Source organism: Trichosurus vulpecula, chromosome 2 (assembly GCF_011100635.1).
Source record: "Trichosurus vulpecula isolate mTriVul1 chromosome 2, mTriVul1.pri, whole genome shotgun sequence".
Taxonomy (NCBI): domain Eukaryota; kingdom Metazoa; phylum Chordata; class Mammalia; order Diprotodontia; family Phalangeridae; genus Trichosurus; species Trichosurus vulpecula.
The window spans coordinates 328066729-328093542 of NC_050574.1; the positions used below are offsets into that span (position 1 = coordinate 328066729).

At 40.2% G+C, this 26814-nt stretch overlaps 2 protein-coding genes and 1 pseudogene across 5 annotated transcripts; 2 read left to right on the forward strand and 1 right to left on the reverse strand.

Moving 5' to 3' along the window:
• Window positions 1-20809, reverse strand: PIGX (phosphatidylinositol glycan anchor biosynthesis class X). Its single transcript, XM_036745058.1, has 6 exons — window positions 20539-20809; window positions 18534-18597; window positions 17660-17801; window positions 11185-11398; window positions 9300-9400; window positions 1-1725 (listed from the first exon to the last, which is right to left on the reverse strand). The coding sequence occupies exons 1-6, from the start codon at window positions 20792-20794 to the stop codon at window positions 1582-1584; spliced, it is 921 nt and encodes a 306-aa protein (XP_036600953.1). The 5' UTR covers window positions 20795-20809; the 3' UTR covers window positions 1-1581.
• On the forward strand, window positions 3502-3822 carry LOC118837913 (annotated as a pseudogene).
• CEP19 (centrosomal protein 19) lies at window positions 20691-26124 on the forward strand. Of its 4 annotated transcripts, none has more exons than XM_036745060.1 (3): window positions 20691-20777; window positions 22684-22885; window positions 24255-25733. In XM_036745060.1, the coding sequence occupies exons 2-3, from the start codon at window positions 22756-22758 to the stop codon at window positions 24614-24616; spliced, it is 492 nt and encodes a 163-aa protein (XP_036600955.1). In that variant the 5' UTR covers window positions 20691-20777; window positions 22684-22755; the 3' UTR covers window positions 24617-25733. The 4 variants fall into 4 exon arrangements, with proteins under 4 accessions (XP_036600955.1, XP_036600954.1, XP_036600956.1 ...); XM_036745059.1 differs by lacking the exon at window positions 20691-20777 and adding an exon at window positions 21598-21708 and having other exon boundaries at window positions 24255-26124; XM_036745061.1 differs by lacking the exon at window positions 20691-20777 and adding an exon at window positions 21767-21788.
• Window positions 26125-26814: the final 690 nt, after the last annotated feature.

Sequence of the window (26814 nt, forward strand, 5' to 3'; positions counted from 1 at the left end):
TGCCAGTAATCAAATAGTGGTTTAATTAATTAGTTTCATTATGAGGAACAGATTTGCAAATCAGGAATTCTCCTGATCCTACATATCCATGTATACACTACACACATATATCAAATTGCATTTTCTCTACAAAAAAACATAGTTATAATATATCCTGACTGAAAAACCCGGGAAGACTTATATGAACTGATACAAAGTGAAGTGAGTACAACCAGGAGAACACTGTACATAGTAACAGCAATATGGTAATGATGATCGACTGTTAAAGACTTGGCTACTTTGAACAAGACAATGATTCTGAATTCCAACATGACTCCAAACAACTCATGACGAAAAATGCTAGCCACTCCCAGAGAGAGAGAACTGATGAACTCTGAATGCCAATTGCTGCATATTTTTTTTTAACCTTATTTTTCTTGGGGATTTTTTGTGTCTTCTTTTGCAACATAGCCAATATGGAAATATGTTTTGCATGACTTTACATGTATAATCGATACCATATTGCTTGCCTTCTCAAGGGGTGGGTGAGGAATAGGAGGGAGAGAATTTGGAACTCAAAATTTTTTTAAATGTTAATGTTAAAACAATTTTTACAAGTAATTGGAAAATATTTAACATGATAAATAAAATATATTTTTAAAAATAATATATCCTGATTTATTGGTTAGCAGCACATTTACTTCACAGAGTTATTTTGAAGTTCACCTACTGCTATTCTTACTTCCTACTTTTTTAACTATATACAGCAGTGACCAGGGTTCCATTTAAAAAAATCAATCTGTAAATAATCTTCTTATGAGATACATGAGATTTCATAGAAAGCATTGTTTTTATAAAAAGAACTTAAAGGGGCAAATCGAGCTGTGTTCCCTCACAATTCTCTTACACTAAAGCTTATTAAGTAGCTTCATTATTTTCCTTTCCCCACCACTGTTAGATATATATAAAACCAGAAGCAGTATAATAAAAGATAGAGATAGGATGCTATTGAGTATGGTAAGTTTTGCTATTAGTAATAATAATCTTGTGTTAATTTTGCTTCTCCCTAAACCCCTAGATGTTTTTTGTTTTTCAAAGAAATTAATCCTCAATCAAATGTCTGATTAGAAATATTGTGCCCTCATCTGTAATGCTTTCTCTGGTTTTTAAAAGATTTGTTAGTTAATAATGACAAAAAATGTAAGAAATTCATTTCTCTGAATATAGAACTAATTTTTCTCTTCCAGTTCAATTAACATATATTACACTAAGAGCGAAGAGCTACATTAGGCTGTAAGGAAGATACAAATATAAATAAGACATGATTCTTTATCCTCAAAGAGCTTACAATCTTGTAATTGACCCTATTCTATTTATCCATGTAACAGAATTAAATTGTTTATATTGGCACTTGATACATGAGGAATTGCCAAACAAAAATTCAGCATTAAATTTCTGTATTAAGTAAAAATTAGGTGAAATCATTTACAAAACACCATTCTACATTTTTATTAAATTGGTTTCATCAAAACTAAAATACATTGCTGTCAATTAAAAGGAATGCCACAATTCTAGAATACCACAAATCATTACATTACATTCTCACAGGGAGAAATGACCGTGTTTGAAGACTGCTCTAAGGATAAGACCAGAGCATAAGACTGTAACAAGCAGCGTTATGACACATACGAAGAGCCAATGTACTCTTTGCCCCACTGGAACCTGTAGTATCACATCCTTATTTACCTATGGAAAGAGGGTGGACAAATTAAATTTAAGATTAGAGGACCACTCTAAACGCACATTCAAAAAGTCCACTGCTGAAGTCACATTTATGGAGACTTTCACTGAACCTTATAACTAAGGTTGAAGACTAACAAATCCCAACAGCATCTCAATGCAGCTACCATATTTACCTTAAGCAATATCAATATATTTACAAAATTCTATTTGTCACAGTGATTTTATATGGCCTATATAAGTAACATAATTCTTTAAAAAAAGCTGTTTCTTCTTTACAAGAATCACATTAGGAAATCTATGTTAGATGGAGAATATGGAAATGTTTTGCATGACTACATATATTTACTATGTATCGAATTCATTGCCTTCTCAAGGAAGGAGGAGAGGAGGTAAAGAATATAAAACTCAAAATTTTAAAAAATAAATGTTAAAATTTTTTGTTTACATGCAATTGAGAAAAATATAATAAAAATTAAATGGAAATGTATGTAAAGAAATATTCAAAGAATAAAAGTAAAAAGTGAACACCCAAACAAAACCTCTCATTATTCTTCTATCCTACTGCATTCTTCCTTCCCCAAATGACTTGAAAAATCTGTTACTCAAGAACTGTTACTACTGAATTATTACAGCAAGAGCAAAGGCGCTATGGTGTTGTCTTTTGCAACTAAACTGATTTTTGAAGTTCAACAGAAGCACTGCCTACACACTGTAGCTAATTTCTCATTGTCAATTTAGTTACAAAAGTCTTATGGAAATGGGAAATCTTAAAAATCTGACAGATAAATTAGAAATAGTTTACTTTCTTTTAAAGTTAACCAAATATTTGGTTTCTAAATTCATGTCATCATAAAAGTGCACACAAATTTGGTATTCACTTAACCCATAACAATTAGTTTTACCAACTGTATGACCTTGGAGAAGTCACTTAAACTCTCTAGATCAGATTCCTCATAGATGTAAAATGTGTTGGACTAAATGATGTCTACGGCCTCTTATAATTCTAAATCTATTAAATTAGTTCTCTTTCAGTATTAAAATAAATGATATCTTTTAAAAGCTCATGGGTCATCCATCACTACCTTAGTAAAGCCATTTATTTTTATTGTGACTCTAAAAAAGAAGACATCATCCAAAATAAAGCAATGTGCACTAATAGACTGATTTCAAATTTCATCTAAGGTGTTAAGGAGGGAGGCAGAGCCAAGATGGCAGAAAAAAGGCAGGAAGCTGCCTTAGCTCTCCCCAATTTCCCTCAAAACAACTTTAAATCACACTTCAAAACTAATTCTAGAGCAATAGAACCCACAAAAGGATGGGGTGAAATAATTTTCCAGCCCAAGATAACTTAGAAAGAATGCAGGAAAGGTCTGTCTCACTTGCGTAAAAGGGGAGTGCAGCCCAGTGCAGCAGGTATCTGGGCAAACCAGTAGAAGCCTCCTAGGCCCAGCACAAATCAGCAAACAAGGCCCCTCCATCCCAGCACATCAGGTCAGCAGTGAGGTCCCCAGCCCCCATGAAGCACACTAGTGATCTGGTCTGGCAGGCCCGGAGGCCCCAGCACAGCAGGCTAGACTAGTCCTGGCGACCCCAGCCCAGCAGGTGAAGTGCAAGCCCCAGGGCAATCGTGCAGTAAGCCCCTGGTCTTCAGCACAAGAAGCTTGGGACAATGCCCCCTGTGACCCAGGAGAAGAGCTCAACTCTTTAAAAGTCACAAAATAGTAGGACTGCAGAGACTTGTGAAGGAAAGGGATGCGGCGTTTGGACTAGGCCGCAGCCATGCCATTCTTTGATGTTCAAAACCGGCTGGGCCTCGATATCGACAAATGGATGACAATTATGAGTGCTGAACAACCTTACAAAATGCCAGCCCGATGCCATGCTTTTGAAAAGGAATTCATTGAGTGTGCCCATGGAATTGGTATGACCTGAGCCAAGAAAGAATGCAGACTGGAATATGAGGATTTCATTGAATGTTTGCATAGGCGGAAAACGATAGAACGCATGGGAGCAGTCATGAAGCAGAAGGAGAAGCTAATGAAAGAAGGGAAGTATACTCCTCTACCTCACCACTCAGGCAAGGAAGAGCCAAGGCCTTGACCAGCCAGCCAGTGGTGACTGGGTGGCTTTGTTCTTTATGATGGAATGAAAGTATATCCCCTATTGTCCCCTGGAAATGTATATTTCTTAAAACAGACATCTCCTTCCAAAGGTTAAAAATCATCCTGCTTTTCCCAGCCTCAGTTCTCTCTGTACTTTGCCATTAGGACAACTACACCAGGCAAGTTGGTGGCAGTGGTTCACCCTCCAGTATATGATCTGTGATTCTGCCTGTATCTGAAAATAGACATTTTGAAAAGTTAAAAAAAAAAAGTCACAAAATAGACTGAAAATGAGCAAAAAACAAACAAAAAATCCCCCACCATAGAAAGCTACTATGACAACAGGGAAGATTAAAACACAGAAGGGGACAATGTCAAAATGCCTATATTCGAAGAAACCTCAAAGAGAAAGATGAATCAGTTTCAGGCCCAAAAAGTCCTCCTGGAAGAGTTCAAAAAGGATTTTAAAAATTAAATGAGAGAGACAGAGGAAAACTAGGAAAACAAATGGGAGTTATGTCAGAGAATCACGAAAAAAGAGTCAACAGCTTGGAAAAAAGAAAACAACCCCTTAAAAATTAGAATTGGCCAAATGCATAAGTATAAAAATCTACTGAAAAAAATTCCTTGAAAAGCATAAGGTGTTAAGTACCAATTTTACCTTGTTTGAAAATGGTGAAATTATCTCCCAGAATTTTTCCACTACCAAACTTAGCCTATCATTAAACTATAAATTAATTTCCCATTTCCTATGGGCTTACAAATCAAATGTAACTTCCCAGCAACATTGTAGTGTTAGAAAAATGGAGTCGCCTATAGGCCAATAGCAAATTCATTTGATAACAAGTATGAGTTATGTGAAATATGAGCGTGCTTTCCTGGATGCCCAAATGAAGATAGTGCACTCCACCGTAAAAGAGCATCACATATATTAAACATACCTCCATGTCATATAGCTCTATCAACCAAGTTAGTAAGTCAAACTTCCAACCAGCAATGATTCTGTTGTTGTGCTGTTGTTCAGTTGTGTCTGACTCTTCATGACCCCATGTAATTTTCTTGGCAAAGATACTGGAGTTATTTGCCTTTTCTTCTCCAACGTGTCCCCATTTTACAGATGAGGAACTGAGGCAAATAGGCGTTAAGAGATTTGCTCAAGGTCACACAGCTAATAAGTGTCTGAAGCTGGATTTTAACTCAGATCTTCCTGACTCCAGCCCCGTGACAGCTAATAGCGTCTGAAACTGGATTTTAACTCAATTCTGCCTAATTCCTGGTCCGGCACTCTATCCACTCAGCCACTTATAATAGTGTGGTAATAAATCCACTTTGTGTTTGTCTAATTTGACAGTTATGTCGAAAATGAGTTTAAACCTATTTGGTTTCAATGCAAAATGGTTTCATACATTATTCACACAGCATAAAGACCTAAGAAAGAATTGGAAATAGCTAGGAGCAGCTAGGTGGCACAATGAAGAGAGTGCTGGGCCTGAAATTAGGAAGGCTCATCTTCCTGAGTTCAAATCTGGTCTCAGACACTTATTAGTTTGTGACCCTGAGCAAATCACTTAACCCCGTTGGCCTCAGTTTCCTCATCTATAAAATGAGCTGGAGAAGGAAATGGCAAACCTTTGGCAAGTCTTTGCCAAGAAAACTCTAAATGGGGTCACGGAGACTCAGAGACATGACTGAACAACAACAACAAAGAGGTACACAAAGACATTGCAAATTAAAAAGCTCAGAAGAAGGAACTAAGGAGACAGAGAATGGAAGAAAAATCAACAGTTAGGATCTATGCAGAATTTAGTTATTCTGGGCAGGGGGGAGGTTTGGGCAGAGCCAAGACGGCAGAGTAAAGGTAAGCACTCACCTAGACTCTCTCCCAAACCCCTCCAAATACCTGTAAAAAATAACTCTAAACAAATTCTAGAGCAGCAGAACCCACAAAGAGATGGAGTGAAACAAATTTCCAGTGCAAGACATTGGAAGGTCAACAGGAAAGGTCTATTGCACCAGGGTGAGAGAGGAGCACAGTCCAGCACAGCCCCAGCTACAGCAAACCAGGAGCAGGCCTTAGGAGTGATTGAATCAGTAGCAGCAGGTGCTGCTTCTGGAGCTCTCAGCCCACAAATGGTAAAGGGATCGAACAATGTCAGAGAGAGATTGCAGGAGTCTTTTTGCTAGCACTGAGGCAGGACTCTGTTGATTTGCCCATACTCCAATCTGGGTCATAGTCCTGGGTGGCATTCCCAAGGTGAGGAGGAGCACAGGTATAGCAGAGCCTGTGGCCACAGTGGAGGGAGGACCTTCCTTCACAGTTCCAGGACAAAAAAGAGTGCTTGTGGTCACTCACAGACCAGAACATAAGCCAGAAGAGGAGTAGACACCTCTCCTTAGATCACACCACCTTGAAAGAACTAGGAACTTACAGGTCCCTAGAATAGCTTTGAAAACAGCTGCATAAAACCTCTGAAGCTTGAGACAGTGCACCCTCCACCCCGGAAGCTGAGTCCTACCTTAACAAAGAGTTAAAAGTCAACTAATGGGCTGTGAGCAAACAGGAAAAAACTGATTATTGAAAGTTGCTATGGTGACAAAGAAGATCAAAACATACTTAGAAGACAACAAAATCAAAGCTCCCACATCCAGAGCCTCCAAGAAAAATACAAATTGGTCTCAGGCCATGGAAGAGCTCAAAAAGGATTCTGAAAATCAAGTAAGAGAAGTAGAGGAAAAATTGGGAAGAGAAATGAGAGTGATACAACAAAATCATGAAAAACGAGTCAACAGCTTGGTAAAGGAGACACAAAAAAAAAAATACTGTAGAAAATAACACCTTAAAAAGCAGAGTAGGCAAAATGGTAAAAGAGGTCCAAAAAGCCAATGAGGAAAAGTATGCCTTAAAAAGCAGAATTGGCCAAATGGAAAAGGAGGTCCAAAAGCTCACTGAAGAAAGTAATTCCTTAAAAATCAGAATGGAGCAAATGGAAGCTGATGACTTTCTGAGAATTCAATAAATAATAAAATGAAACCAAAAGAATGAAAAAATAGAAGACAGTGTGAAATATCTCATTGGAAAAACAACTGACCTGGAAAATAGATCCAGGAGAGATCATTTAAAAATTACTGGATTTCCTAAATGATCAAAAAAAGAGCCTAGACATCATCTTCCAATAAATTATCAAGGAAAAATGCCCTGATATTCTAGGACCAGAGGTAAAAACAGAAATTGAAAGAATCCACTGATCACTTCCTGAAAGAGATCACAAAATGAAAACTCCCAGGAATGTTAGAGCCAAATTCCAGAGTTCCCAGGTCAAGGAGAAGATATTGCAAGCAGCCAGAAAGAAACAATTCAAGTATCGTGGAGCCACAGTCAGGATAACACAAGATTTAGCAGCTTCTACATTAAAGTAATGGAGGGCTTGGAATATGGTATTCCAGAGGTCAAAGGAGCTAGGATTAAAACCAAGGATCACCTTCCCAGCAAAAGGGAGAGGAGGAAGGGTTGGGCATTCAATGAGATAGAGGACTTTCAAGCATTCTTGATGAAAAGAACAGAGTTGAATAGAAAAATCTGACTTTCAAATAGAACAAAAGAGAAGCATAAAAAGGTAAGCAGGAAAGGGAAATCATAAGTGACTTAATAATTTTAACCTGTTTACATTCCTACATGGGAAGATGATATTTGTAACTCATAAGACCTTTCTCATTGTTAGGGTAGTTAGAAGGAAGATATATAGACGGGGCACAGGTGTGAGTTGAATATGAAGGGATGATATCTAAAAAGTAAAATTAAGGGGTGAGAGGAATGTATTGGGAGAAAGAGAAAGGGAGAGGTAGAATAAGGTAAATTATTTCACATCAAAAAAGCAAGAAGAAGCTTTTACGGTGGAGGGGAAGAGGGGTGAGATGAGGGGGAGTGAGTCAACCTTACTCTCATCAGAATTGGCTCAAAGAGGGAATGACATACACACTCACTTGGGTATAGAAATCTATCTTACCCTACAGGAAAGCAGGAGAAGAAGGGGATAAGAGAAGGGGAGAGGTGATAGAAGGGAGGGCAGATTGGAGGAGGGGGTAGTCAGAAGCAAAACACTTTTGAGAAGGGACAGGGTGAAAAGGAGAGAGAGAATAGAATAAACAGACGGGAGAATAGGCTGGAGGAAAATACATTTAGCAACAGTAACTGTGAAAAAAAAATGGAAGCAGGTTTCTCTGATAAAAGCCTCATTTCTCAAACATTTAGAGAACTGAGTCAATTTATAAAAATACAAGCATTTCCCAATTGATAATGAACAAAAAATATGATCAGTTTTCAGATGAAGTAATCAAATCTATCTATAGCCATATGAAAAAATACTTTAATTCACTATTGATTGGAGAAAGGCAAATTAAAACAATTCTGAGGCACCACCTCATACGTATTAGACTGGCCAACAGGAGAGAAAAGGGAAATGACAAATGTTGAAAGGGACGTGGGAAAAATGAAAGTTTAATGCACTGGGGTGGAGTTGTGAACCGATCCAACCATTCTGGAGACCTATTTGGAACTATGCCCAAAGGGCTATAAAACCATGCATGCCCTTTGACCTAGTAGTGCCACTACTAGCTCTATATACCAAAAGAGGTAGAAAACAAAAAGGAAAAGGACCTATATATACAAAAATATTGATAGCAGCTCTTTTCTGTGTGTAAAGAATTAGAAGCTGAGGGAAAGGCCATCAACTGGGGAATGGCTGAACGAGTTGTGGTGTGTGATTATGATGGAATACTACTGTACTATAAGAAATGATGAGCAGGATGCTCTCAGAAAAACCCAGAAAGACGTGCATGGGCTAATACAAAGTGAAATGTACAGTGTACAAAGTAACAGCAATATTGTAAGATGATCAGCTGTGAATGACTTAGCTCTTCTCAGCGACACAATGATCCAAGACAACTCTGAAGGTGTTATGATGAAAAATGCTGTCCATCCCCAGCAGATAACTTAATGGTGTCTGAATACAGATTGAAACATACTTTTTTTTTTTAACTATTTTTCTCGAGGTTTTTGTTGTCTATGTTTTCTTTCACAACGTGACTATCATGGATATGTTTTGCAAGATTACACATGCATAACCTATATTGAATTGCTCACCTTCTCAATGGGAGAGGGGGGTGGGGAAGGAGGAAGGGAGAGAATTTGGAACTCAAAGTTTTAAAAATGAATGTTAAAAATTGTTTTTACATGTAACTGGGGAAAAATACAATACTAAATAAAAATTTAAAAAGAAGTTATTTTGGAAGAAAGCAAGGACGAATTTGGAGAGAATTGAAGGGAGTTGGTCGAGACATTGACAAACTTAAAGGCAGATTTCCATACTGGAGGCAGAAACTAGTCACCTCCCATGGATCATGCCCTAAACTTCAATTCACTGTGGCAGAAACATCATAGCAATAAGAATAAAGAAACATTCTTTTAAATCAGCTTACTGATTTATACTTCACATTGCTCCATTGACAGATGTGCTTATTCCTCATAGAACAAGGAGCTTCTAGGTCAGACTGTTTCCAGCAGTTCAGAGAAGGAAAATCTGGAGAAAGAGGGAACAAGACATGAAAAAGTCTTTACTTAGGGTAGGAGAAAGAAAATCTTTTATTCAAGCATCTCTTAAACACTAGCAAAGGTCTTTTTGATCAGCTACTTCATTTCATTGCTGTTTCATCTTTATATTTGTATCTCTGAGAGCCTGGCACATAGTAGATACATAATACATGCTTGTGGATGGCATTTTATGTGCATACATCAGTCCAGCATATATTTAACTCTCCTGATTTCCACACATACCTCAGCCTTCAATAGCAACCTTCCACCGCAGACTTCACAAAGCAATTCATCTATTATTCTTGAATGCACATATCATGTAATGGAGCAGAGTACGATTATCTCTATTGGTGTCTTACTCCCTTGCTATACCATAAGCCTTTCTCCTCAGACAGTGGGTTAGCTAAATTTTGTGTCATCTTCCTGCACCCCCCAACATCTAGCATGAAATGCTGCAGACACTGGGTAATTAGTCGATGTTTTTTTTATGATTTAACATAGCAGCCTATTGTATATTTCCCAATCTAATTTATGAAGACTGAGGAGAGGGAGGGGGACAGGGAAGGGAAAGGAACACGTAAGTGTAAGCTTAATCATTGAGTGCCTACTATGTGCCAGGACCTGTGCTAAGCATTTCATAAATGTTATCTCATTTTATCCTCAAAACAGCCCTGGGAGGTATTATTATCCCCATTTCACAACCGAGAAAACTGAAACAGACAAAGGTTAAGTGACTTGCCCAGGGTCACACAGCTAGTAAGTATCTGAGGCTGAACTCAAGCATTCCCAACTCTAGGGGGATGTCCCCAGAAGCCTGAAAGAGATAAATTTAGAACAGGACAGTATTATTTTGTCCAAAGGGTTCTTTCTACAGGCATGGAATTCATAATTCCAAGTATTAGAGGCTAAAAACATTAATAGTTTCCCCCAAAAAAAGCTTAAATTCATAGATGATGATGGATAAATAAGGGATTTTTAATGAAAAGGTTCAGGTGACACGCCTCTAACATTCTGAAGTCAATGTCTAGGAGGAAAGCATATCACTTGATCCTACTATCAAAGCCAGAATACTAGTCTGAATGGACAACCAGAATGACCCAGTCTGACAACTTTTATATTCTTATATAGTGAAATAAAATATGTGGTGATCATAAACTTGTGACCAAATTTTCCAACATAATTAGTACTTAGTAGAGTCATTAGTACTTGGCTCATTCTACATCCAGATAACTCACATTATAGAGGTAGCTTCAAATTTAAAAGGGATTCTCGAACTCAATAAAAGAAAAATGAGGGAGGGTAGAATAGGGTAGTAGAAAGCCAGCCTTGAGGCTATGAAGATATGGGTTCAAGTTCTGCTTCACACACACACACACACACACTCCTTCTGCACTGCCCTGAGCAAATTACTTAACTTTGCAGTGGTCCAGGCAACTCTCTAAGACTATAACCTACAAAAAAGGTACAATCCACACTAGTAGAGTGAGCATCCTCACCAGGGAGTGGTAGTTCCCTGTACCAAAGAGATCAAGGGTCATCCTCTATCCCTACGAAACACTTGTTCATCTTACTTTAGTGGCATTTTAAAAAACAACACTTCTTGGGGCAACTAGGTGGCACAGTGAATAGAGCACCGCCCCTGGAGTCAGGAGAACCTGAATTCAAATCCAGCCTCAGACACTTGACACTTATTAGTTGTGTGACCTTGAGGAAGTCACTTAACCCCAATTGCCTTGCCTTCCTCCCTCCCCACCCAAAAAAAACACTTCTTACCATTGTAGCAACTGACAAGTAATTCTGGGTTCTTCACCACCACAAAAGCTCTTTCTTCTTTCTCCTCAGTCTGGTGATATCGGCAGTGAACGGGCAAAATCATTCTGAAGCACTCTGAGCACTGGGAATCTGACTTGGCATAAACAAAGACATCAAATTCTTCAGACAAATAGTCAGGGGCTTCTAAATCAACAGTATCTTGAATTATCATTGCCTGTAAAGAGAGAAAACAATTATCTAGGAAGAAGAAAAAAAATCCCAAAAGACTTGTTACTCACAGAGAGGCAGGAAAAATCAAATTGAGTGGCATATTTCCCCTATCAACATAACTTTCTCCCCATTCCCTATACCTTAGACTTTGAAAAAGAAAAAACAAGATATTCTTCCCAAATACTTTCTCTCCCGTTTAGCCACCAATAGGAGTTCTAATCCCCTAAAGCAGAGGCCCTTGACTGTGTGTGTGTGTGTTGTCTACATCCATAATTGAAGGAACTACCAAATTTCAGTTACTAGTTGGTGAAAATAAAGATGTAATTTTCCCCCATTCAAGTTCACTGAGTCCCCGAAATCTAGAGTTTAAAAGTTATGAACTATATTGAATTAAGGCCAGCTAGTTAAAAGAAAATGACTCTTAAGTTCAAGCCTTTGTTGAGGCTGCTACATGAAAAAGTTAGCCCAAGAAAGTTCTTAGAAAAGAGGGCTGCCAGAGTTCATCCTTGTAGGAGCACGAGCATTGACATAACCTTCCCTTGCATCCTGGTTTTGATAATAAAATATTTTCCTGAAAGGGTGAAATTATGTCAGTATTACCAAACCTATGTGCTATCTACTACTATTTAATAAAAAAAAAAAACAAAAAACAAAAGGATAGTGTGGAGGCTAAAGTGATTAAGTCATTCTAATAGCTTCCTGTTCTTCACAGACGCACATAAGGGAGTCATGCAGAAGACAAAGCACCACGGTCAGGCTGGTCAGGAAGTCAATGTTTCTCATAGTATACAGGCTGTTGTTTAATAATGAACATGGCATGAGACACAACGCAAATGATAACTCCTGAGTAGTAGAGTTTAGCAATCAATAATAGATTTAGATAAGGCCAGATCCTTTTTCATGGGTAAAGGAAAAATAAGGATAATTCAAAATTACATACAAAAATACAAGACAATACAAAAAACAGGTGATTGCATTAGAGAGGTACCAATTCCTTACAGTCTAAAAGAGAGATATTAGGGAAGGCTGACTGGAGATGGCATCTAAACTGGATTTTAAAAGGGTTACTGCACCCCTTTTCAGAAGTGAGAGGTCCCTGCCTGTGGAATATTGCATATATTTTCAGACTTTTTTATGTATTATTTAGCTTCGTTTATTTTTTCCTCTGCTACCTCTTCCTTTTTTTCCTTTAAAAAATACTAACTTTTACACAGGATGCATCTCTGGAAGGGGAAAGGAGAAGGATACTGGGAGAAATTTTGGTGATGTAAAAACAAAAGATACTAATAAAAATTTATCTTTAAAAAAGAGTAGTTAGGAATTCAATAGGCAAAAGGTAAAAGGAAGGAAATTCTGGGCCTAAAGAATATTATAAAAAGCTTGTGGTCAGGGAAGCTCACGGAATGCACAAGGAATATGTAATATAGTTTGGCTAGAGAATAAACTACCTGGAGAAGGAGAATATGCTAGAAATCTGGGAAGATAGGATGGATAGTACCAGATAGCGGAGGACTATTTTCTAGCCCTCTACGGAGTCTGAATGTTACCTGCTAGACAACATGAAAATAAAGATTTTTGAGAAGAGAGGTCTAAGAAAGGACAGATCCCCACATGTAAGGATGATATAGGGCGGCTGGGTAACTTAAGCACTGGATCTTGTGTCAAGAAGACTAAATTCAAATTCAGCTTCGGATGCTTACTAGTTGTGTGATTTCATGTATTATTCACACAGCATAAAGACCTAAGAAAGAACTAGAAATAACTAGGAGCAGCTAGGTGGCACAATGAATAGAGAACTGAGCCTGAGGTTAGGAAGACTCATCTTCCTCAGTTCAAATCTGACCTAAGACACTAGTTTGTGACCTCGGGTAAGGCACTTAATTTCTGTCTTAGTTTTCTTATCTGTAATATGGGAAGGGAAGGAATTAATATTTACATAGTGTTTACTATATGCCAGGCACTTTTTACAAATATTATCTCATTTGAGAAAATGGAATTATTAATAGCACCTACATCCTAAAGTTGTTTTGAGGATCAAATGAGATATTTGTAAATGCTTTGGAAACCTTAAAGCGATGATATGATGATGATGATGATGATGATGATGACAACAATGGAGGTAGTAGCAGAGGGAGGAATAGATGGAAAAAAAGTAGATGAAGGAAGACAGGTTAAAAGGCTACAATAATAACAGTGTATTAGAATTCATGCCAAGCAATGGTGAGGGCCCAGAGGAGATGAACATAGAACAAGGCAACATAGGATTCAGACCTGGAAACGGAGATCATATAGTCCAGGGGTGGGGAACCTGCAGCCTCAAGGCCACATGTGCACGTCTAGGTCCTTGGGAGTGGCCTTTTAACTGAGTCTAAGTTTTACAGAACAAATCATTTTATTAAAGGGATTTGTTCTGTGAAGTTTAGAGTCAATGAAAAGGCCACACTTGAGAACCTAGAGGGCCACGTGTGGCCTTAAGGCCGCAAGTTCCCCACCCCTGCTCTAGTCAAACCCCCTCATTCCAGAGATGAAGAAACTGAGGCCCAAGAGTGTCAGCTCAGTGCTACATCCTTTGAAAGTCTTCCAAGATCCTCAGATGAAGGTTATCAATGAAATCAGAAGGCAGACAGAAGTCCCACCTAAATGGGTTGATAGTTCAAAAACTCATCTTTACAAAGACCATCAAAGAAGTGGGCAGAGTCCACAGCCAATAAGGAACATCGTTTCATGGGGTACTTAGTCATCTCATCTTTCAGTGCTTGGAGCAAATGTAAGGAAAAAGATGACCTAAGTCCCAAGATCCTAGAAGGGAAAGCCAGAAAGCCTTAGGGGAGGCCAGCCAGCTTGGAAAAATTTAAATCCCAAGAAAGCATCTCAGTTAGAATCACATTAGGGGATCATATCTGGGAGCTCCCCACTGCACTTGGAGCAACATTTATTTGTTTTCTTTTCTGCTACTGGTTGGAAACATAGTATAATGGAAATAAGACTAGATTTAGAGTGAGAGGGCCTAAGTTCGAATGTTAGCTCCACCACTTTCTGAATCTGTGACTCATTTTGATTCTTAATGAGAGGTTTGGACTAAATGATCTCAAAGGTCCATTCCAGTTCTCAACCTAGGATCCTATAATCCTGTTTACTTTAGGATTATTCCCTGATAAGCTCATGACTCTATCAAAAACAGGAAAAGAGGTTAGTTTGGCATGACTTGTTCCTAATGAACCCATCTTAGCTTCTTTCTTTTCTCAAAGCGCTCAAAAACTAAAAAGAGCTACTCCACACTACAAATCTGGTCCTAATTCCCAAAGACAGGGATTTATTTCATGAGGATAACAGGCCCCACTCAACAAAACAAAAGCGAACCTCTCTCCACAGCCGAGCTCCCTTCCACCCCATCAGGTTGGGAACACAACCCTATTTCTCATGAAGTTTTTCTGCCCCACAGACCAGGATCACAACCATGATACAACTAAGCAGAAAGAAAGAGCTCCCAATAAACACAGACAATTGGGTGTTAATAATTTGATGTTTTCCAAACACATTTGATTTGCAAATTCATTCTATAAAGAAGTAAATTAACTTATGAAGCAAGTATACAAGGTTCAACATGATTATTAAAGTAGAGAAATTCTAAGACATGTTAGTTAAAAGTCATTCAACACCATTTAATGAGCTTCTCTATGGAGTATTATAAAAAATCCAATAAAAATAAAAAAAAATTAGCAGTCTTTACTTCAGGAAACTTATAAGTATAAGCCTTTAAAAAGTAGTGTCAGGGGCAGCTAGGTGGTGCAGATAGGTGGTGAAGTGAGTAGAACACCAGCCCTGGAGTCAGGAGGGCCTGAGTTCAAATCCAGCCTCAGACACTTGGGACACACTAGCAAGTCACTTAACCCCAACTGCCCTGCCAAAAATAAAAAAATAAAAAGTAGTGTCAAGCACAATCAACACATGGATATGTTTTACTTGACTATGCTCACTTGTTACAAGGAAGGATTTGGGGGGAAAGGGAGATAACAAAAACAATCAAAAAAAGGAAGAAAAAAAGAAAAAAGTTTTAAAAAAGGAAGAAAGGATATATATACCACATCTCTCCTGTCAGACTGGCTAATATAACAAAACAGGAAAATGATAAATGCTGGAAAGGATGTGGGGAAATTGGAACTTTGTGCATTGCTGGTGGAGTTGTGAGCTGATCCAGCCATTTTGGAGAGCAGTTTGGAACTATGCCCAAAGGGCTATAGATATGTTCATACCCTTTGACCCAGTAATACCACTTCTAGGGTTGTATCCCAAAGAAATCACACAAGCGGGAAAAGGACCCATATGTACAAAAATATTTATAGCAGCTTTTTGTGGTAGCTAAGAATTGGAAATCAAAGGGATGCCCATCAATTGGGGAATGGCTGAACAAGCTGTGGTATATGAAGGTGATGGAATACTATTGTGCCATAAGAAATGGGGATGATGCAGACTTCATAACAACCTGGAAAAACCTACACGACATAATGCTGAGTGAGCGGAGCAGAGCCAGGAGAACGTTGTGCACAGCCACAGATATATGGATTCCGTGAGGACCAACCCTGACATACTGCGCTCTTCTCAGCAACCTAAGGGGCAAGGATAACTCCAGGGGACTCATGATGGAGAATGCTATCTTCATCCAGAGAAAGAACTGCGAAGTTTGAATATAGATCGAGGCACGCTACATGCTCGCCTTTTCTGCTTCTTTTTTGTTTTTGGGGTTTTTTTTTTTGGTTCTGTTTCTTCTTTCTCATGATTCATTCCATTGGTCAAAATTCTTCTCCACGACTTGACTAGTGCATAAATTAATTCAATGCAAAGTTATACATGACAGTTATATGAGATTCCAGGCCGTCTTGGGAAGGGAGGGAGGAGGGAGGGGAGAAAACTGGAACTCAAAACTATGTAGAACCATGTGTGGTAAACTAAAAATAAATAAAGAAATTTAAAAAAAAAAAGGAAGAAAGGAAAGTGGCAAAGAATTTAAAGAAAATGCAGAGAAGAGATAAGAAAGAAGCTCAGAAAGTATCACTGAAAAAAGGGACAGCTTTGGAACCAATGTGTGGAATTTAGTAAATGTTTTATCTTAAAAAAACATGCCATATATAATGAGATTCGTGCTTTCATATACAATCTTATTTTTATGTTATTCTCCTATGTACATGGGAATGTTCGTGTTTGTTGCTATTTCCCAAATTTAGAATAAGAAAAAATAAAATAAAATGGACAAAACTTAACGGGAGGAGGAGGGTCAAGGCTCAGATCTCTTTTTTCTGACATGCCTGGATGGGGGTATATTCTAGCATACCATCAACTCTCATGGGGGAACTAGGCCTACTCTCAAAGGAAACATGCTGCCAGTAGCTCTTTAAAACAGTAGGAAGAGATACTTTGCAGGAAAGAGGATAAGGAAGTAGCGACGAATAAAGTCATTTAAAGCTCCTTTCCCTCCCTGCCCCGTTCCTGTTTCTCTAGATTTCAAAACCCCCTCTATGGCAGCTCATCCTGAAACTTCCCTCAGTTACTAGGCCTCCTCACCCTGGAGTAGCCTGCCACTGCCTGGCTGATTCTTCCAGGCATGCCCCTCCCCAAGGGCGACCGTTGGTGAATTCCTCCTGCAGCCTCTATTTCACAGAAGGGCCAGTCAGCTTTTCCTCCCAGTGAGTCCTGTTCCAGCTTTCTCGGTATTCTAAAACTAGGCCCCACCCTTCCTTTTCAGGTACATTTCCCCCCCTCCTTTCCAGCTCCCTTTCATGTGTTTTCTTCAGCCATTAGAATATAAGCTCATTGAGGGCAGGAACTGTCATTCTCTTCGCTTGTATTTGTATCACTATCTAGCATATAATACGCACTTAATGCTTGTTTCCTTCCTTCCTTCTTAACTACTCCGTGCCTCAGTTTCCTCATTTGTTAAATGTGGGTAATAAAACTTGTGTACAATCTTACTATGGGTTGTTATGAGGAAAGCACTCTGTAAATCTTAAAGTATACATAAAGCATACCATATTTAGGTAATGCTTAGTTATTATTATTCCTGACAAGTGCAACACATTTTGACACATATATTATTCTGATCTTAATCTTGTAACGTTTTCAAAATATGGCTAATAAAATGGACAAATAATTAAGACATCTTCTGGCTGACAATGTTACTTTTCTCTACAAGCTGAAGCTTCTCTGATTTAAAATGTTCAAAGAACAAACGACCTAATAATCATACCCAAACTCTACTTATTAACTATACCTCTGTCACATTGTGTTCTTGTAATGAAGCCAATTCATATGGGTCCACATACAATCCCTTTGGAAGGTGATATTTAATCAAAACATTGCAGGTCTGTGAATTTTGAATGTCTCCACCAAGTTTCACTCTTATCAGCAAGTCTCTAAAAGAAGAACAAATTTAAAATAAATACTCTTCATTCAGTTCCCAAATAGGAACCACACATTATGCAACATGTCATCAAAACGAAGCTGTATTAATTTTAGGAAAGTTATATTGATGAGTTCATTTGATAAAGCCTTTTCGTTGTCAAATTATGACAATCATGCTATAGCTCTTTCCAAATTCCCCAGATGCTTCACCTGAGTTCCCCTCAACTCACTTTTTAGTTACAATACATCTTGTGTCCTGCCTCCTAACCCCAAATGTCTAATTCTTCCCACTCTCAGGTGGCCCATCCAAGATAATGTCTCATTTTTTCTGCAAAGCTTGTTTTTTATATGCTACACAAAAGCTGCTCCATAATATTTCTTCAAATAGATAACTGTAATAAAATCTAGCGTTTACAGAGCACTTCAAGATTTTCAAAGCGCTTTATAATATTATCTCATTTGATCCTTACACAACCCGAGGAGATAGGTACTAGAATTATCCCCATTTTACAAATGACAAAACTGAAGCAGGTAGAAGTTAAGTGATGGGGGCCAGATCACACAGCTAGTAAGTGTCCTAAGCCAGATTTGAACACAGGTCCTCCTGACTCCAGGCAGAGGACTCTCTCCACATGGGTTCTGACTGCCTTACAAACCACCTGCTGCCCTCCAGCAAACTATCCTACCCAATCATAGAACAACATGGTGAAACAAGTGGCCTCCAATTTATTAAGAAAACTTACCGGTGAAAGCCATCTTTCACAATTTCTTGTATCAAGATAATCTCTGAACAATTAGTATCTTTGCCTAAAAACAATTGAAAGAGACTTTTTATGAAACTGACAAAGTAGATTCCCCATATATATTTAAGTAATAAGGCCTGAAAAGAAAATATGCTTAAGGAAGTAGCAAAAGTATAGCGAATATAATATTTGACCTAACTGAATTTCTTAAATAATGTGTTGTGGTTTTTTTAATTGGGGCAATTTCATATTTACTGAAAGAGAAATGTACAAAAATTCCCTTAATTTCAATAAACCCAAGACAGTCAAATAAAGGCATGACCCAATGCTCTTGACTCTAATTCTAGTGCACAGTAACCTCCTGTGAGGTTACTCTATTTCAGCCTCCTTATCTATAAAATAGAAGTGGCCTATCTGTTCTGTTGGAAAGGTGAGAAGGAATTAAAATAATGTTTTTAAAATATGAACTACAAATACGTAAGTTTAAGAGTAATAAGCAATCTACTAGTACAGTATTTAAGGGGACAACAAAGCTCTCCGGCACAATATTCTGCACGTTGTTATTCAGTCATTTCCACCCTACAAGACCCCATTTGGGATTTTCTTGGCAGAGATACTGGAATGGTTTGCCATCTCCTTCTCCAGCTCATTTTACAGATGAAGAACTAAGGCAAACAAGGTTAAGTAAGTGACTGGCCTGCACAGCTATTAAGTATCTGAGGTCATCCTGACTTCAGGCCCTTGATCTATCCACTACAACACCTAAACTACTCCAATATTCTGCACACAAGCGGGCTTACTGAATGAATGACAAAGGAACATGACAAAAAATTCTTCGAAGTTGTATAAATGGAAATCAAATTTTGTAAATAATTAACATTTTTAAATGCTTTGGGAAAGCTTCCTGTTTGTTTACAGCTTACTCTGTGAATTCTCTTAAATATCTAAGTACCTCTCCTTTCTTTTATGTAAATCTGGACTTTACTACATTATATTGGCTTAAAGCAAAAGCAGATTCAAAACTGAAATTCAAAGTGCTTTAAGTAATTTTATAAGTAATAAGTAAAATTACATTTTACTAGGAATGCACTCTAGAAGGGAGTACCCAGTAAATTGGATTGCAACAAGGCCAAACTTCCAATATTACACAGAAAGATTTCCACAGAAATAATGATTTCAAGACTCTGGGAGAAAAGATAGATGTCACTGCCAACGAAAATATTTAAGTCCAATTACTTAACACTGGAGCCTAAATTGCCAAATTTCCTCACTAGCAAGTGCAAAATTAGAAGTTAGTTCCTGCCTCCTGCAAACACTTCAAATCCCTGCTTTCTGGTCATGCAAACATAAACAGTATCATTCATAGGATTTTTAAAAAACCCTGAAGCCATTAATTATTTCGCAGCCTTCCTGCAGTCCCTAAGGTTTAAGTCTAGAGATGCTCCACACCCCGCCCCACCCTTGGACGTGATATTGATTTATGACAGCGTTATATCCTAGACTTGAAAAATTAGCTCCAGCTTTGGGAGGAACATGTAGACTTGATTATGTACCCGAAAAAAAAAAGCAATTGATATGAGACGGAGATTCACATTTCGTGTTCTGCTGGGTACGTGGAAACGCTCTTTTTCTGGTGTTTAAGTTGAAATAGTTAAAAGGAAAGGGAAAACGTCAGCTCCTCTCAGGCTGGAGAAACTGCATTCTTTCTTCCCAGCAAAGAGGACACTCGGGTCGAATTAAAAAAGGGGCAGGAGCTGCAGGCCAGCGACGGAGGGAAGACGCGCAAGCGGCGTCGCTAATGGTCAGTTTCTCTCCTTTCCGGGCTCCGCCCCGACCGTCTGCTCACGCCTGCGCTCCCGGCACGGAGGGACTCACGCTACCGGCCTTTGAATCTCTCTCCTCGTCCCACCTTTCGGCTCTACCCTAACTACTCTGGGAGTCCGAGATTCCGGGCCCAGAAACCGAGCCTGGCGCTCCCCGGGGCCTCCCTCTGCCTTCCCTTTACCCGAGTGGTTGGCTGCGGCGCAGTGGAGAAGCACGGTAGCCCCCCACACCAGGAGCGAGGCCCCCGCCCGAGGAGCCAGGGCGCCAGAGCGAGGAAAGCCCGCTGGAGCAGGCCCGGGAAAAGGAAAGGTGGAGGCATGCGCAGAGCAGCACCCTCGCCGTGCCCCTCCCCCGCCTCCGCGCCCTTGCTCTTTTCCCTGCGCGAGCTCTCTTATGGACGCTGGTTCCCAAGTGGCCGAAGTAAGGCGCGTGCGCATTTCCCGCGAATACTTCCCCTCTCCCCTTCGTCGCCGTGACATCTGGCCTAGCGTAGCAAACGCCTTCCTCTACCCTCTTCCACTTCCCATTAGTCTTGCTCAAACTGTCTAGGCTTTGGTTTCCTCGACTATAAAATGAAGAGGTTCGGCTAGATGACCTCTAAGGGCCCTCTAAGTCCGAGATCTTCCTGCCCCGCCCCATTCCCGGAGAGATGAATGAGGTGTGGCAGAAGCAGTGCTAGACTTGTGGGCGGGAGGGAGAGACTGTGGCCGTGGGCTCTCAGCCTGTTTCCTGTAAAATGGGGGGATAATGATGCTTACATTATCTCACTGGGCCGCTGTGAGCGCGCGCGCACACACACACACACACACCCGCCACCCCTCCCCCCCCCCCCACACACACCCGCCACCCCTCCCCCACACACACACACCCGCAAAACTTTTAAAGCGATATGGACAGCGAAGTATTCTGGGCTGGGCACAACTTCGGTTTCTCTTCCCCTCCTTTCCCCCGCCTCTTCTATGCCCCGCCCCTCCTTCTTTCCCTCCTCCCCTCTAAGCCCGGCCTCTCCTCCTCATTGCCTCTCCCTCCGTTCTCCTCTTCTTCCTCCCCTCCTCTCCTACTCACTTCCCCTTCCTCCTCCTCCCCTCAATTCCCGCTCCCTTCTGAGCCCCGCCTCTCTTCCACCTTCCCAGCTCCTCCCACTCCACCTCTCCCCATCCTCTCTAGGTCCCGCCCCACCCCTCCCTCTTTGGGCCCGCCTCCTCAGTGAGCCGGGGCGGGGCCATGGGTGACGTAGCCCGGGGCTGTTCCCGTGGTGATGGCTCAGCGGCCTGGAGCCAGAGACTAGCGGAAGCCGAAGCCTTCCTGGGTAGCTGCCGCGACCTCTTTCACCTTCTCCTGGGAGACCCAGGTAGCCCCAGGCCAGGATCCCCCGCTCTCACCCCGATGCCTCGTGCGGGCGGGAGGCCGAACCCGGCTTGGCCTCTCTCGGTGCCCTCTCTCGCTCTCCTCCGGGCACGGGCCTTCCTCGTGGGGCCGGCTGGGCTGGTGCTCCTGGACAGTGCTGGACCTGCAGCCCGGCCGGACACACGGGGATGGCTCTCCTGGCCTTCCTGGACATGCAGCCCTATGCTCCTGGACACAGCTGGGCGGGTGGGGTCATCCTAGAGCTCCTAGGCAGTGCTGGACATTAGCTCGGTCAGCCCTATGCCTCCGGACACTGCTGGACAGGTGGGGCTGTCCATCCTGGTGCTTCTGGACAGTACTGGACATGTCACTTTAACCAGCCCTGTGCTGCTGAACAGCTGGACAGTTGGGAATGGCCATCCTAGCACTCCTAAGCAGTGCTAGACATTGAGCTCAGCCAGCCCCGTGGTGCTAGGTACTGCTGGACAGGTGAAGCGCCATCCCATCCTAGCGCTCCTAGACAGTTCAGTGATTATCTTATTTGAGTCTCACAAAAATTCCTATGAGGTTGTATTATCTTGATTTTACAGATTAGGATGCCTGGGCCCTGAGAGTTTGTGACTTGCCTGTGATCACACAGCCCAGGTCTTGATAATTTACTACCTTTCTAAATATTTGCTGAATGAGTCAGTGTTACCCCTCTGGGAGGTTAGATTAGGCTCTAGAGTTAATCCCGGAATTTAGATCCAACCTAGGGGGTGATACATCATGCTCCAAGAATTCTCTAAACAACTCCACACCTGGTAGAAGAACTGCGCATGCCCCTACTAAATTTTCAGGACTACTCCAAGAGGAAACGGCAATTCTCTTCAATTTCCTGCAACCCTAGAACTAACCTATGAAGGTGGGAGGTGTGGAAGAGGAACATCAGACGCTTGAATGGAAAATAGAATTGAAATATTTTCTTTTCCTTTATCAGGGAGTCATTATGCACACAGCTAGAATGTTTCCATCAGATTCCTTCTGATTTGCCCCGGAGCCGTGAATTAAAATGGTGTACACTGCCAAGAAATGTGGAATTAGATTCCAGCCTCCAGCCATTATCTTGATCTATCAAGGGGAAGCCAAGGACAAAAATCGCCAGCGTATCATGCCAGTTCGAAACTTTTCCAAGTTTTCAGGTATCATATGTTTTATCTTACCTACCCTAAATCACCCCAGCTAGAATAGACTCTTGAGAGCTGAAAGGCACCTCAAGGGGCCTCTAGTCCATATGATACATAAATCATGAATCTCTTCCGTAAAATCCCCAGCAAGTGATCATCCAGCCTCTATATAAAGATTTCTTCTCACAGGAAGCTTAGTTAATTTCATTGTTGGACTAAAAAGAAGCTTTTTCTCACATCAACTTAATATCTTCTCCCCTGCAACCAATTCCTAGTTCTGCCTTCTGAGGTCAAAAAGAAAAAATCTAATCTCTCCAAATATTTGAAGAAAGTGATCATTTCTCATACAGACTAAGCATCTCCATTTCCTTTGATCAGTCCTGACCAAAATCAAAGTTAAATTTTTCTTAGGAAAATTTTAGCAATAGAATTAAAAATTTCTAACAAACAACTTGCAACTCCAGAATTTAATGAACAGTGCATGCCCCAGTGTTCACCTCAATTTTGATTTCCCATACCTCAAACCATGACTCAGATCCAAATTTTTGGAACTGAAGTGTTATTTAATTCCCACCTTTCCACACAACCATCTTAGTAGAAATATAAATTCTTAGAGGTACTTTTTCTCTATGCTTTGAACTAATACCAACTAAAATGAGTACTTAGGCTCTGCCTTCTAAATGACTCAATCTTGTCACTAACAAAAGGGAATAGAAAATTTGGAGACACATCCAAGAACAAAAATGTATTGTACACCTTTTTTAAATTTGTTTTTAATTTTATCGTGCACCAATTATGCTACTCCTTATGGAAGATCTAAAGATGAAACCACTTATCTCCTGATCTCAGAGACCTGGTAATAATAGCAAATATTTCTTTAATGCAATAGAGCTTAGGGCCAGTTCTGTATTGAATGAATGGGAGTTGGATTCTAGGGCTAGGCAAAGTTCAATGTCCCTTCTTAGCCAGCTGTTCATGTTAGATAGGTTATGGACCCTGCATCCTAGAGCTGAATCCTGTGGAGCATTATCAGCATTTGGGAGGTATAATGAATATGCCCCAGAAGATGTAGATGTTTTACTGGTAGAGTTCTGTCCTCCCAGTAATCTACATGGGGAAAAGAGAGGGAGCTCCCAAAGAAGCCAACAGACCCAGAACACGGGCATGAGCACAATCAGCACCTGTGAAATATTTATGAGTATGTGTGTGCATGTTGTCCATCCTTTATCTTGAAGAGGACCACAGGTGGTGTCTTGATTGGATTTACGTGAGGCAGAGTGAGTGCAGCACTGACACCCTATTTGATGGAGCTACTACAAGTTGTTAAGGATTTTTTTTCATTTCCCTATCATTGACCGTGTACATAACATTTTCATTTTTCCAGACTGCAGCAGAGCTGCTGAACAGCTAAAGTATAACCCAAGACACAAGGTCTACCTCGAGGGGGTGTCTCTGCAACAGTTGGAGAAGTTATTCACTTTTTTAAAAGGTTTTCTAAGGGGGCAAACCTTGGACCAAACTGTGGAACAGATTCAGCGGGAAACAACCATCGATCCTGAGGAAGACCTGAACAAACTAGATGATAAGGAACTTGCAAAAAGGAAGAGCATCATGGACGAACTCTTTAAGAAGAATCAGAAAAAGAAGGATGACCCAGATTTTGTCTATGACATTGAAATTGAGTACCCACAGGATGAGCAGCTACAGGCTTGTAGTTGGGATGCAGAGTCAGATGATGAGTTCTAATACTAAACAAAGTCAAAATTTATTGAGAGACCAAGACATCTGCATTAACTCAGACAACATTGCTTAGATATTGCAGAATTTCAAAAGAACACTAAGTGTACATATTGGGCCAAAATAGAATTGACTGTGTTACGTTTCAATCAACAAATATTTATTGAGCACCTACTATGTGCAATGGTATTTCTTCATCATTTAACCTGACATGGAGCTTGTCATTCGTCTATCTATGGGGTACTTTACAGGTGCAAACAAATGTTCTGTGATGATGAGCAAGGGGCCTTGACCTGCTAGAAAAAGGCTAATATAGGTTGAGATTCCCCAATCCTGAACTCCTAATGCTGCATAAAATAGGCAGAATCTAACTGTGCTAAATGAATGACCAAAGCAGTCTGTCCAGTTCATAAGTTTAGACCTTTGTAGAAAAGGTCTTTATGTAACAGTTGATCTTTACATAGAAATTACTCTCCTTTTTCCAAAATATTACTTAGGGAAGAAAAAATTTTTTTAAACACCAGCCCAAAGCACTTCATTAAAGAAAATAATAGTAATAGTAATTTATTAAAGAAATAGAAAAATAATCGCCAGAACTCCTACTTGTTCATTCTTACAGGAGTTTTATCAGCGACATCATGGATAGGCATTTTTATTTTAAGAGGCTGAAACTTAGCCCTTATATATAAAACAAACTGAGTCTTCAAGGAGTTGGGAGATATAGGTAGGGAAACAAAACTAAGAACTGTGAAATAAAAAAATCATTTGAGAGCTAACTAATAAACTGATTCCCCAGAAGCATAGCTTCAAGAGAGTGTAACCAGCCCAGGTCTCAGCAGATCTAAGCAGCTAGAGGAGAAAACACACAGGTTCTCCCTCTCCGTCATCCCTCTTCTTTAAAAAGCCCTGTGCCCCGGCCGGGTACACGCTTTAGGCTGGTTTTCACCGTGCTGAACACCACTTGTTCCTGTCTTGGGAGGCAGCATTGTAAAGTGGGAAGGATATGGGGTCCGAGTTCAGAGCACCTGCAAAGAGGAGTAGCTCCGGCTCTAGTGCTGCAAGAAGGAAGGAAACAAGCATTTATTAAGCATCAATGAAACATTTCTTAAAATGCACAAGGAGAAGCTAGGTGGCACAGTGAGTAGAGCACCGGCCTTGGAGTCAGGAGGACCTGAGTTCAAATCTGGCCTCAGACACTTGACACACTTACTAACTGTATGATCTTGGGCAAGTCAATTAACCCTCATTGCCCTGCCTTCCCCCCTCCAAAAAATAAAAATAAAAAATAATGCACAGGAGAAAAAGGAGTACGTACACCAATAGAGCAATTTTGTTTCTACTTAGTTAAATTTAATGGCTATTTTTAGAAGTTGTATGAAAAAGTGAAGTTTCTTATACCAAAAAATGAACATGTACAGAGAAAAGTAAAAAAACATAAAATTTGAAAATGATAAATTGGCAGGTAAATGAAGTGATTAAGAATACTTTATGCAAATAAACATTAAATATGTACTGTGTACAGAGTGTTTGGCACAGGGTACCATGCCAGGTGCTGGAGAAGATACAGAGATTAGAGAAGATGTGATCCCTATCCATATGGGGACTTCATGGAATAGTTGGGAAATACTACAGACTAATGATAGATCATATTTAGCCCCAAAAGATCATCAGATAGATGATAATGAAATACTACCTAAAAAACTGTAAGTCCTTATTTCTACCATGTCAAAAGTCTCTCTTGGAATTACTCTAAAGTCATAACTGAGTCTTCATACCTGTCCAGAAGCCACCTTTATCTCTTTCTGACTCTCTCAACCCTGTATCTTGATTATACTCAAATGTATCTGGACTTCCAATGACTCAGGAGTGCCTTCCAATAATGCAAATCTCCATCTGTCCTCATCTGCCCATTACATGTGACTTGTCCATGTTTTTCCAAAAGTTCACCACAGGGGGTCCGACCAGTGTGCTATAAGTCATCCTTGTTTCTTGTCATCAAAAAAGCACCAGTGGATCCCCCTAGCTGTCCACCTGTCATCCATCCCTCTTGCCAGAAGATGACCAGTCCATCTTTTCCTTTCAGACAATTCCTCAATGCTGTCCTTCAGACTTCCTTGTTTGTTACATATTGCAGCCTGCTCCCACCCACCAGGCGCCTCTCCATCGCTCTCTGTATAACACTTGTTAATTTTTCAAAGGCAGCGTAA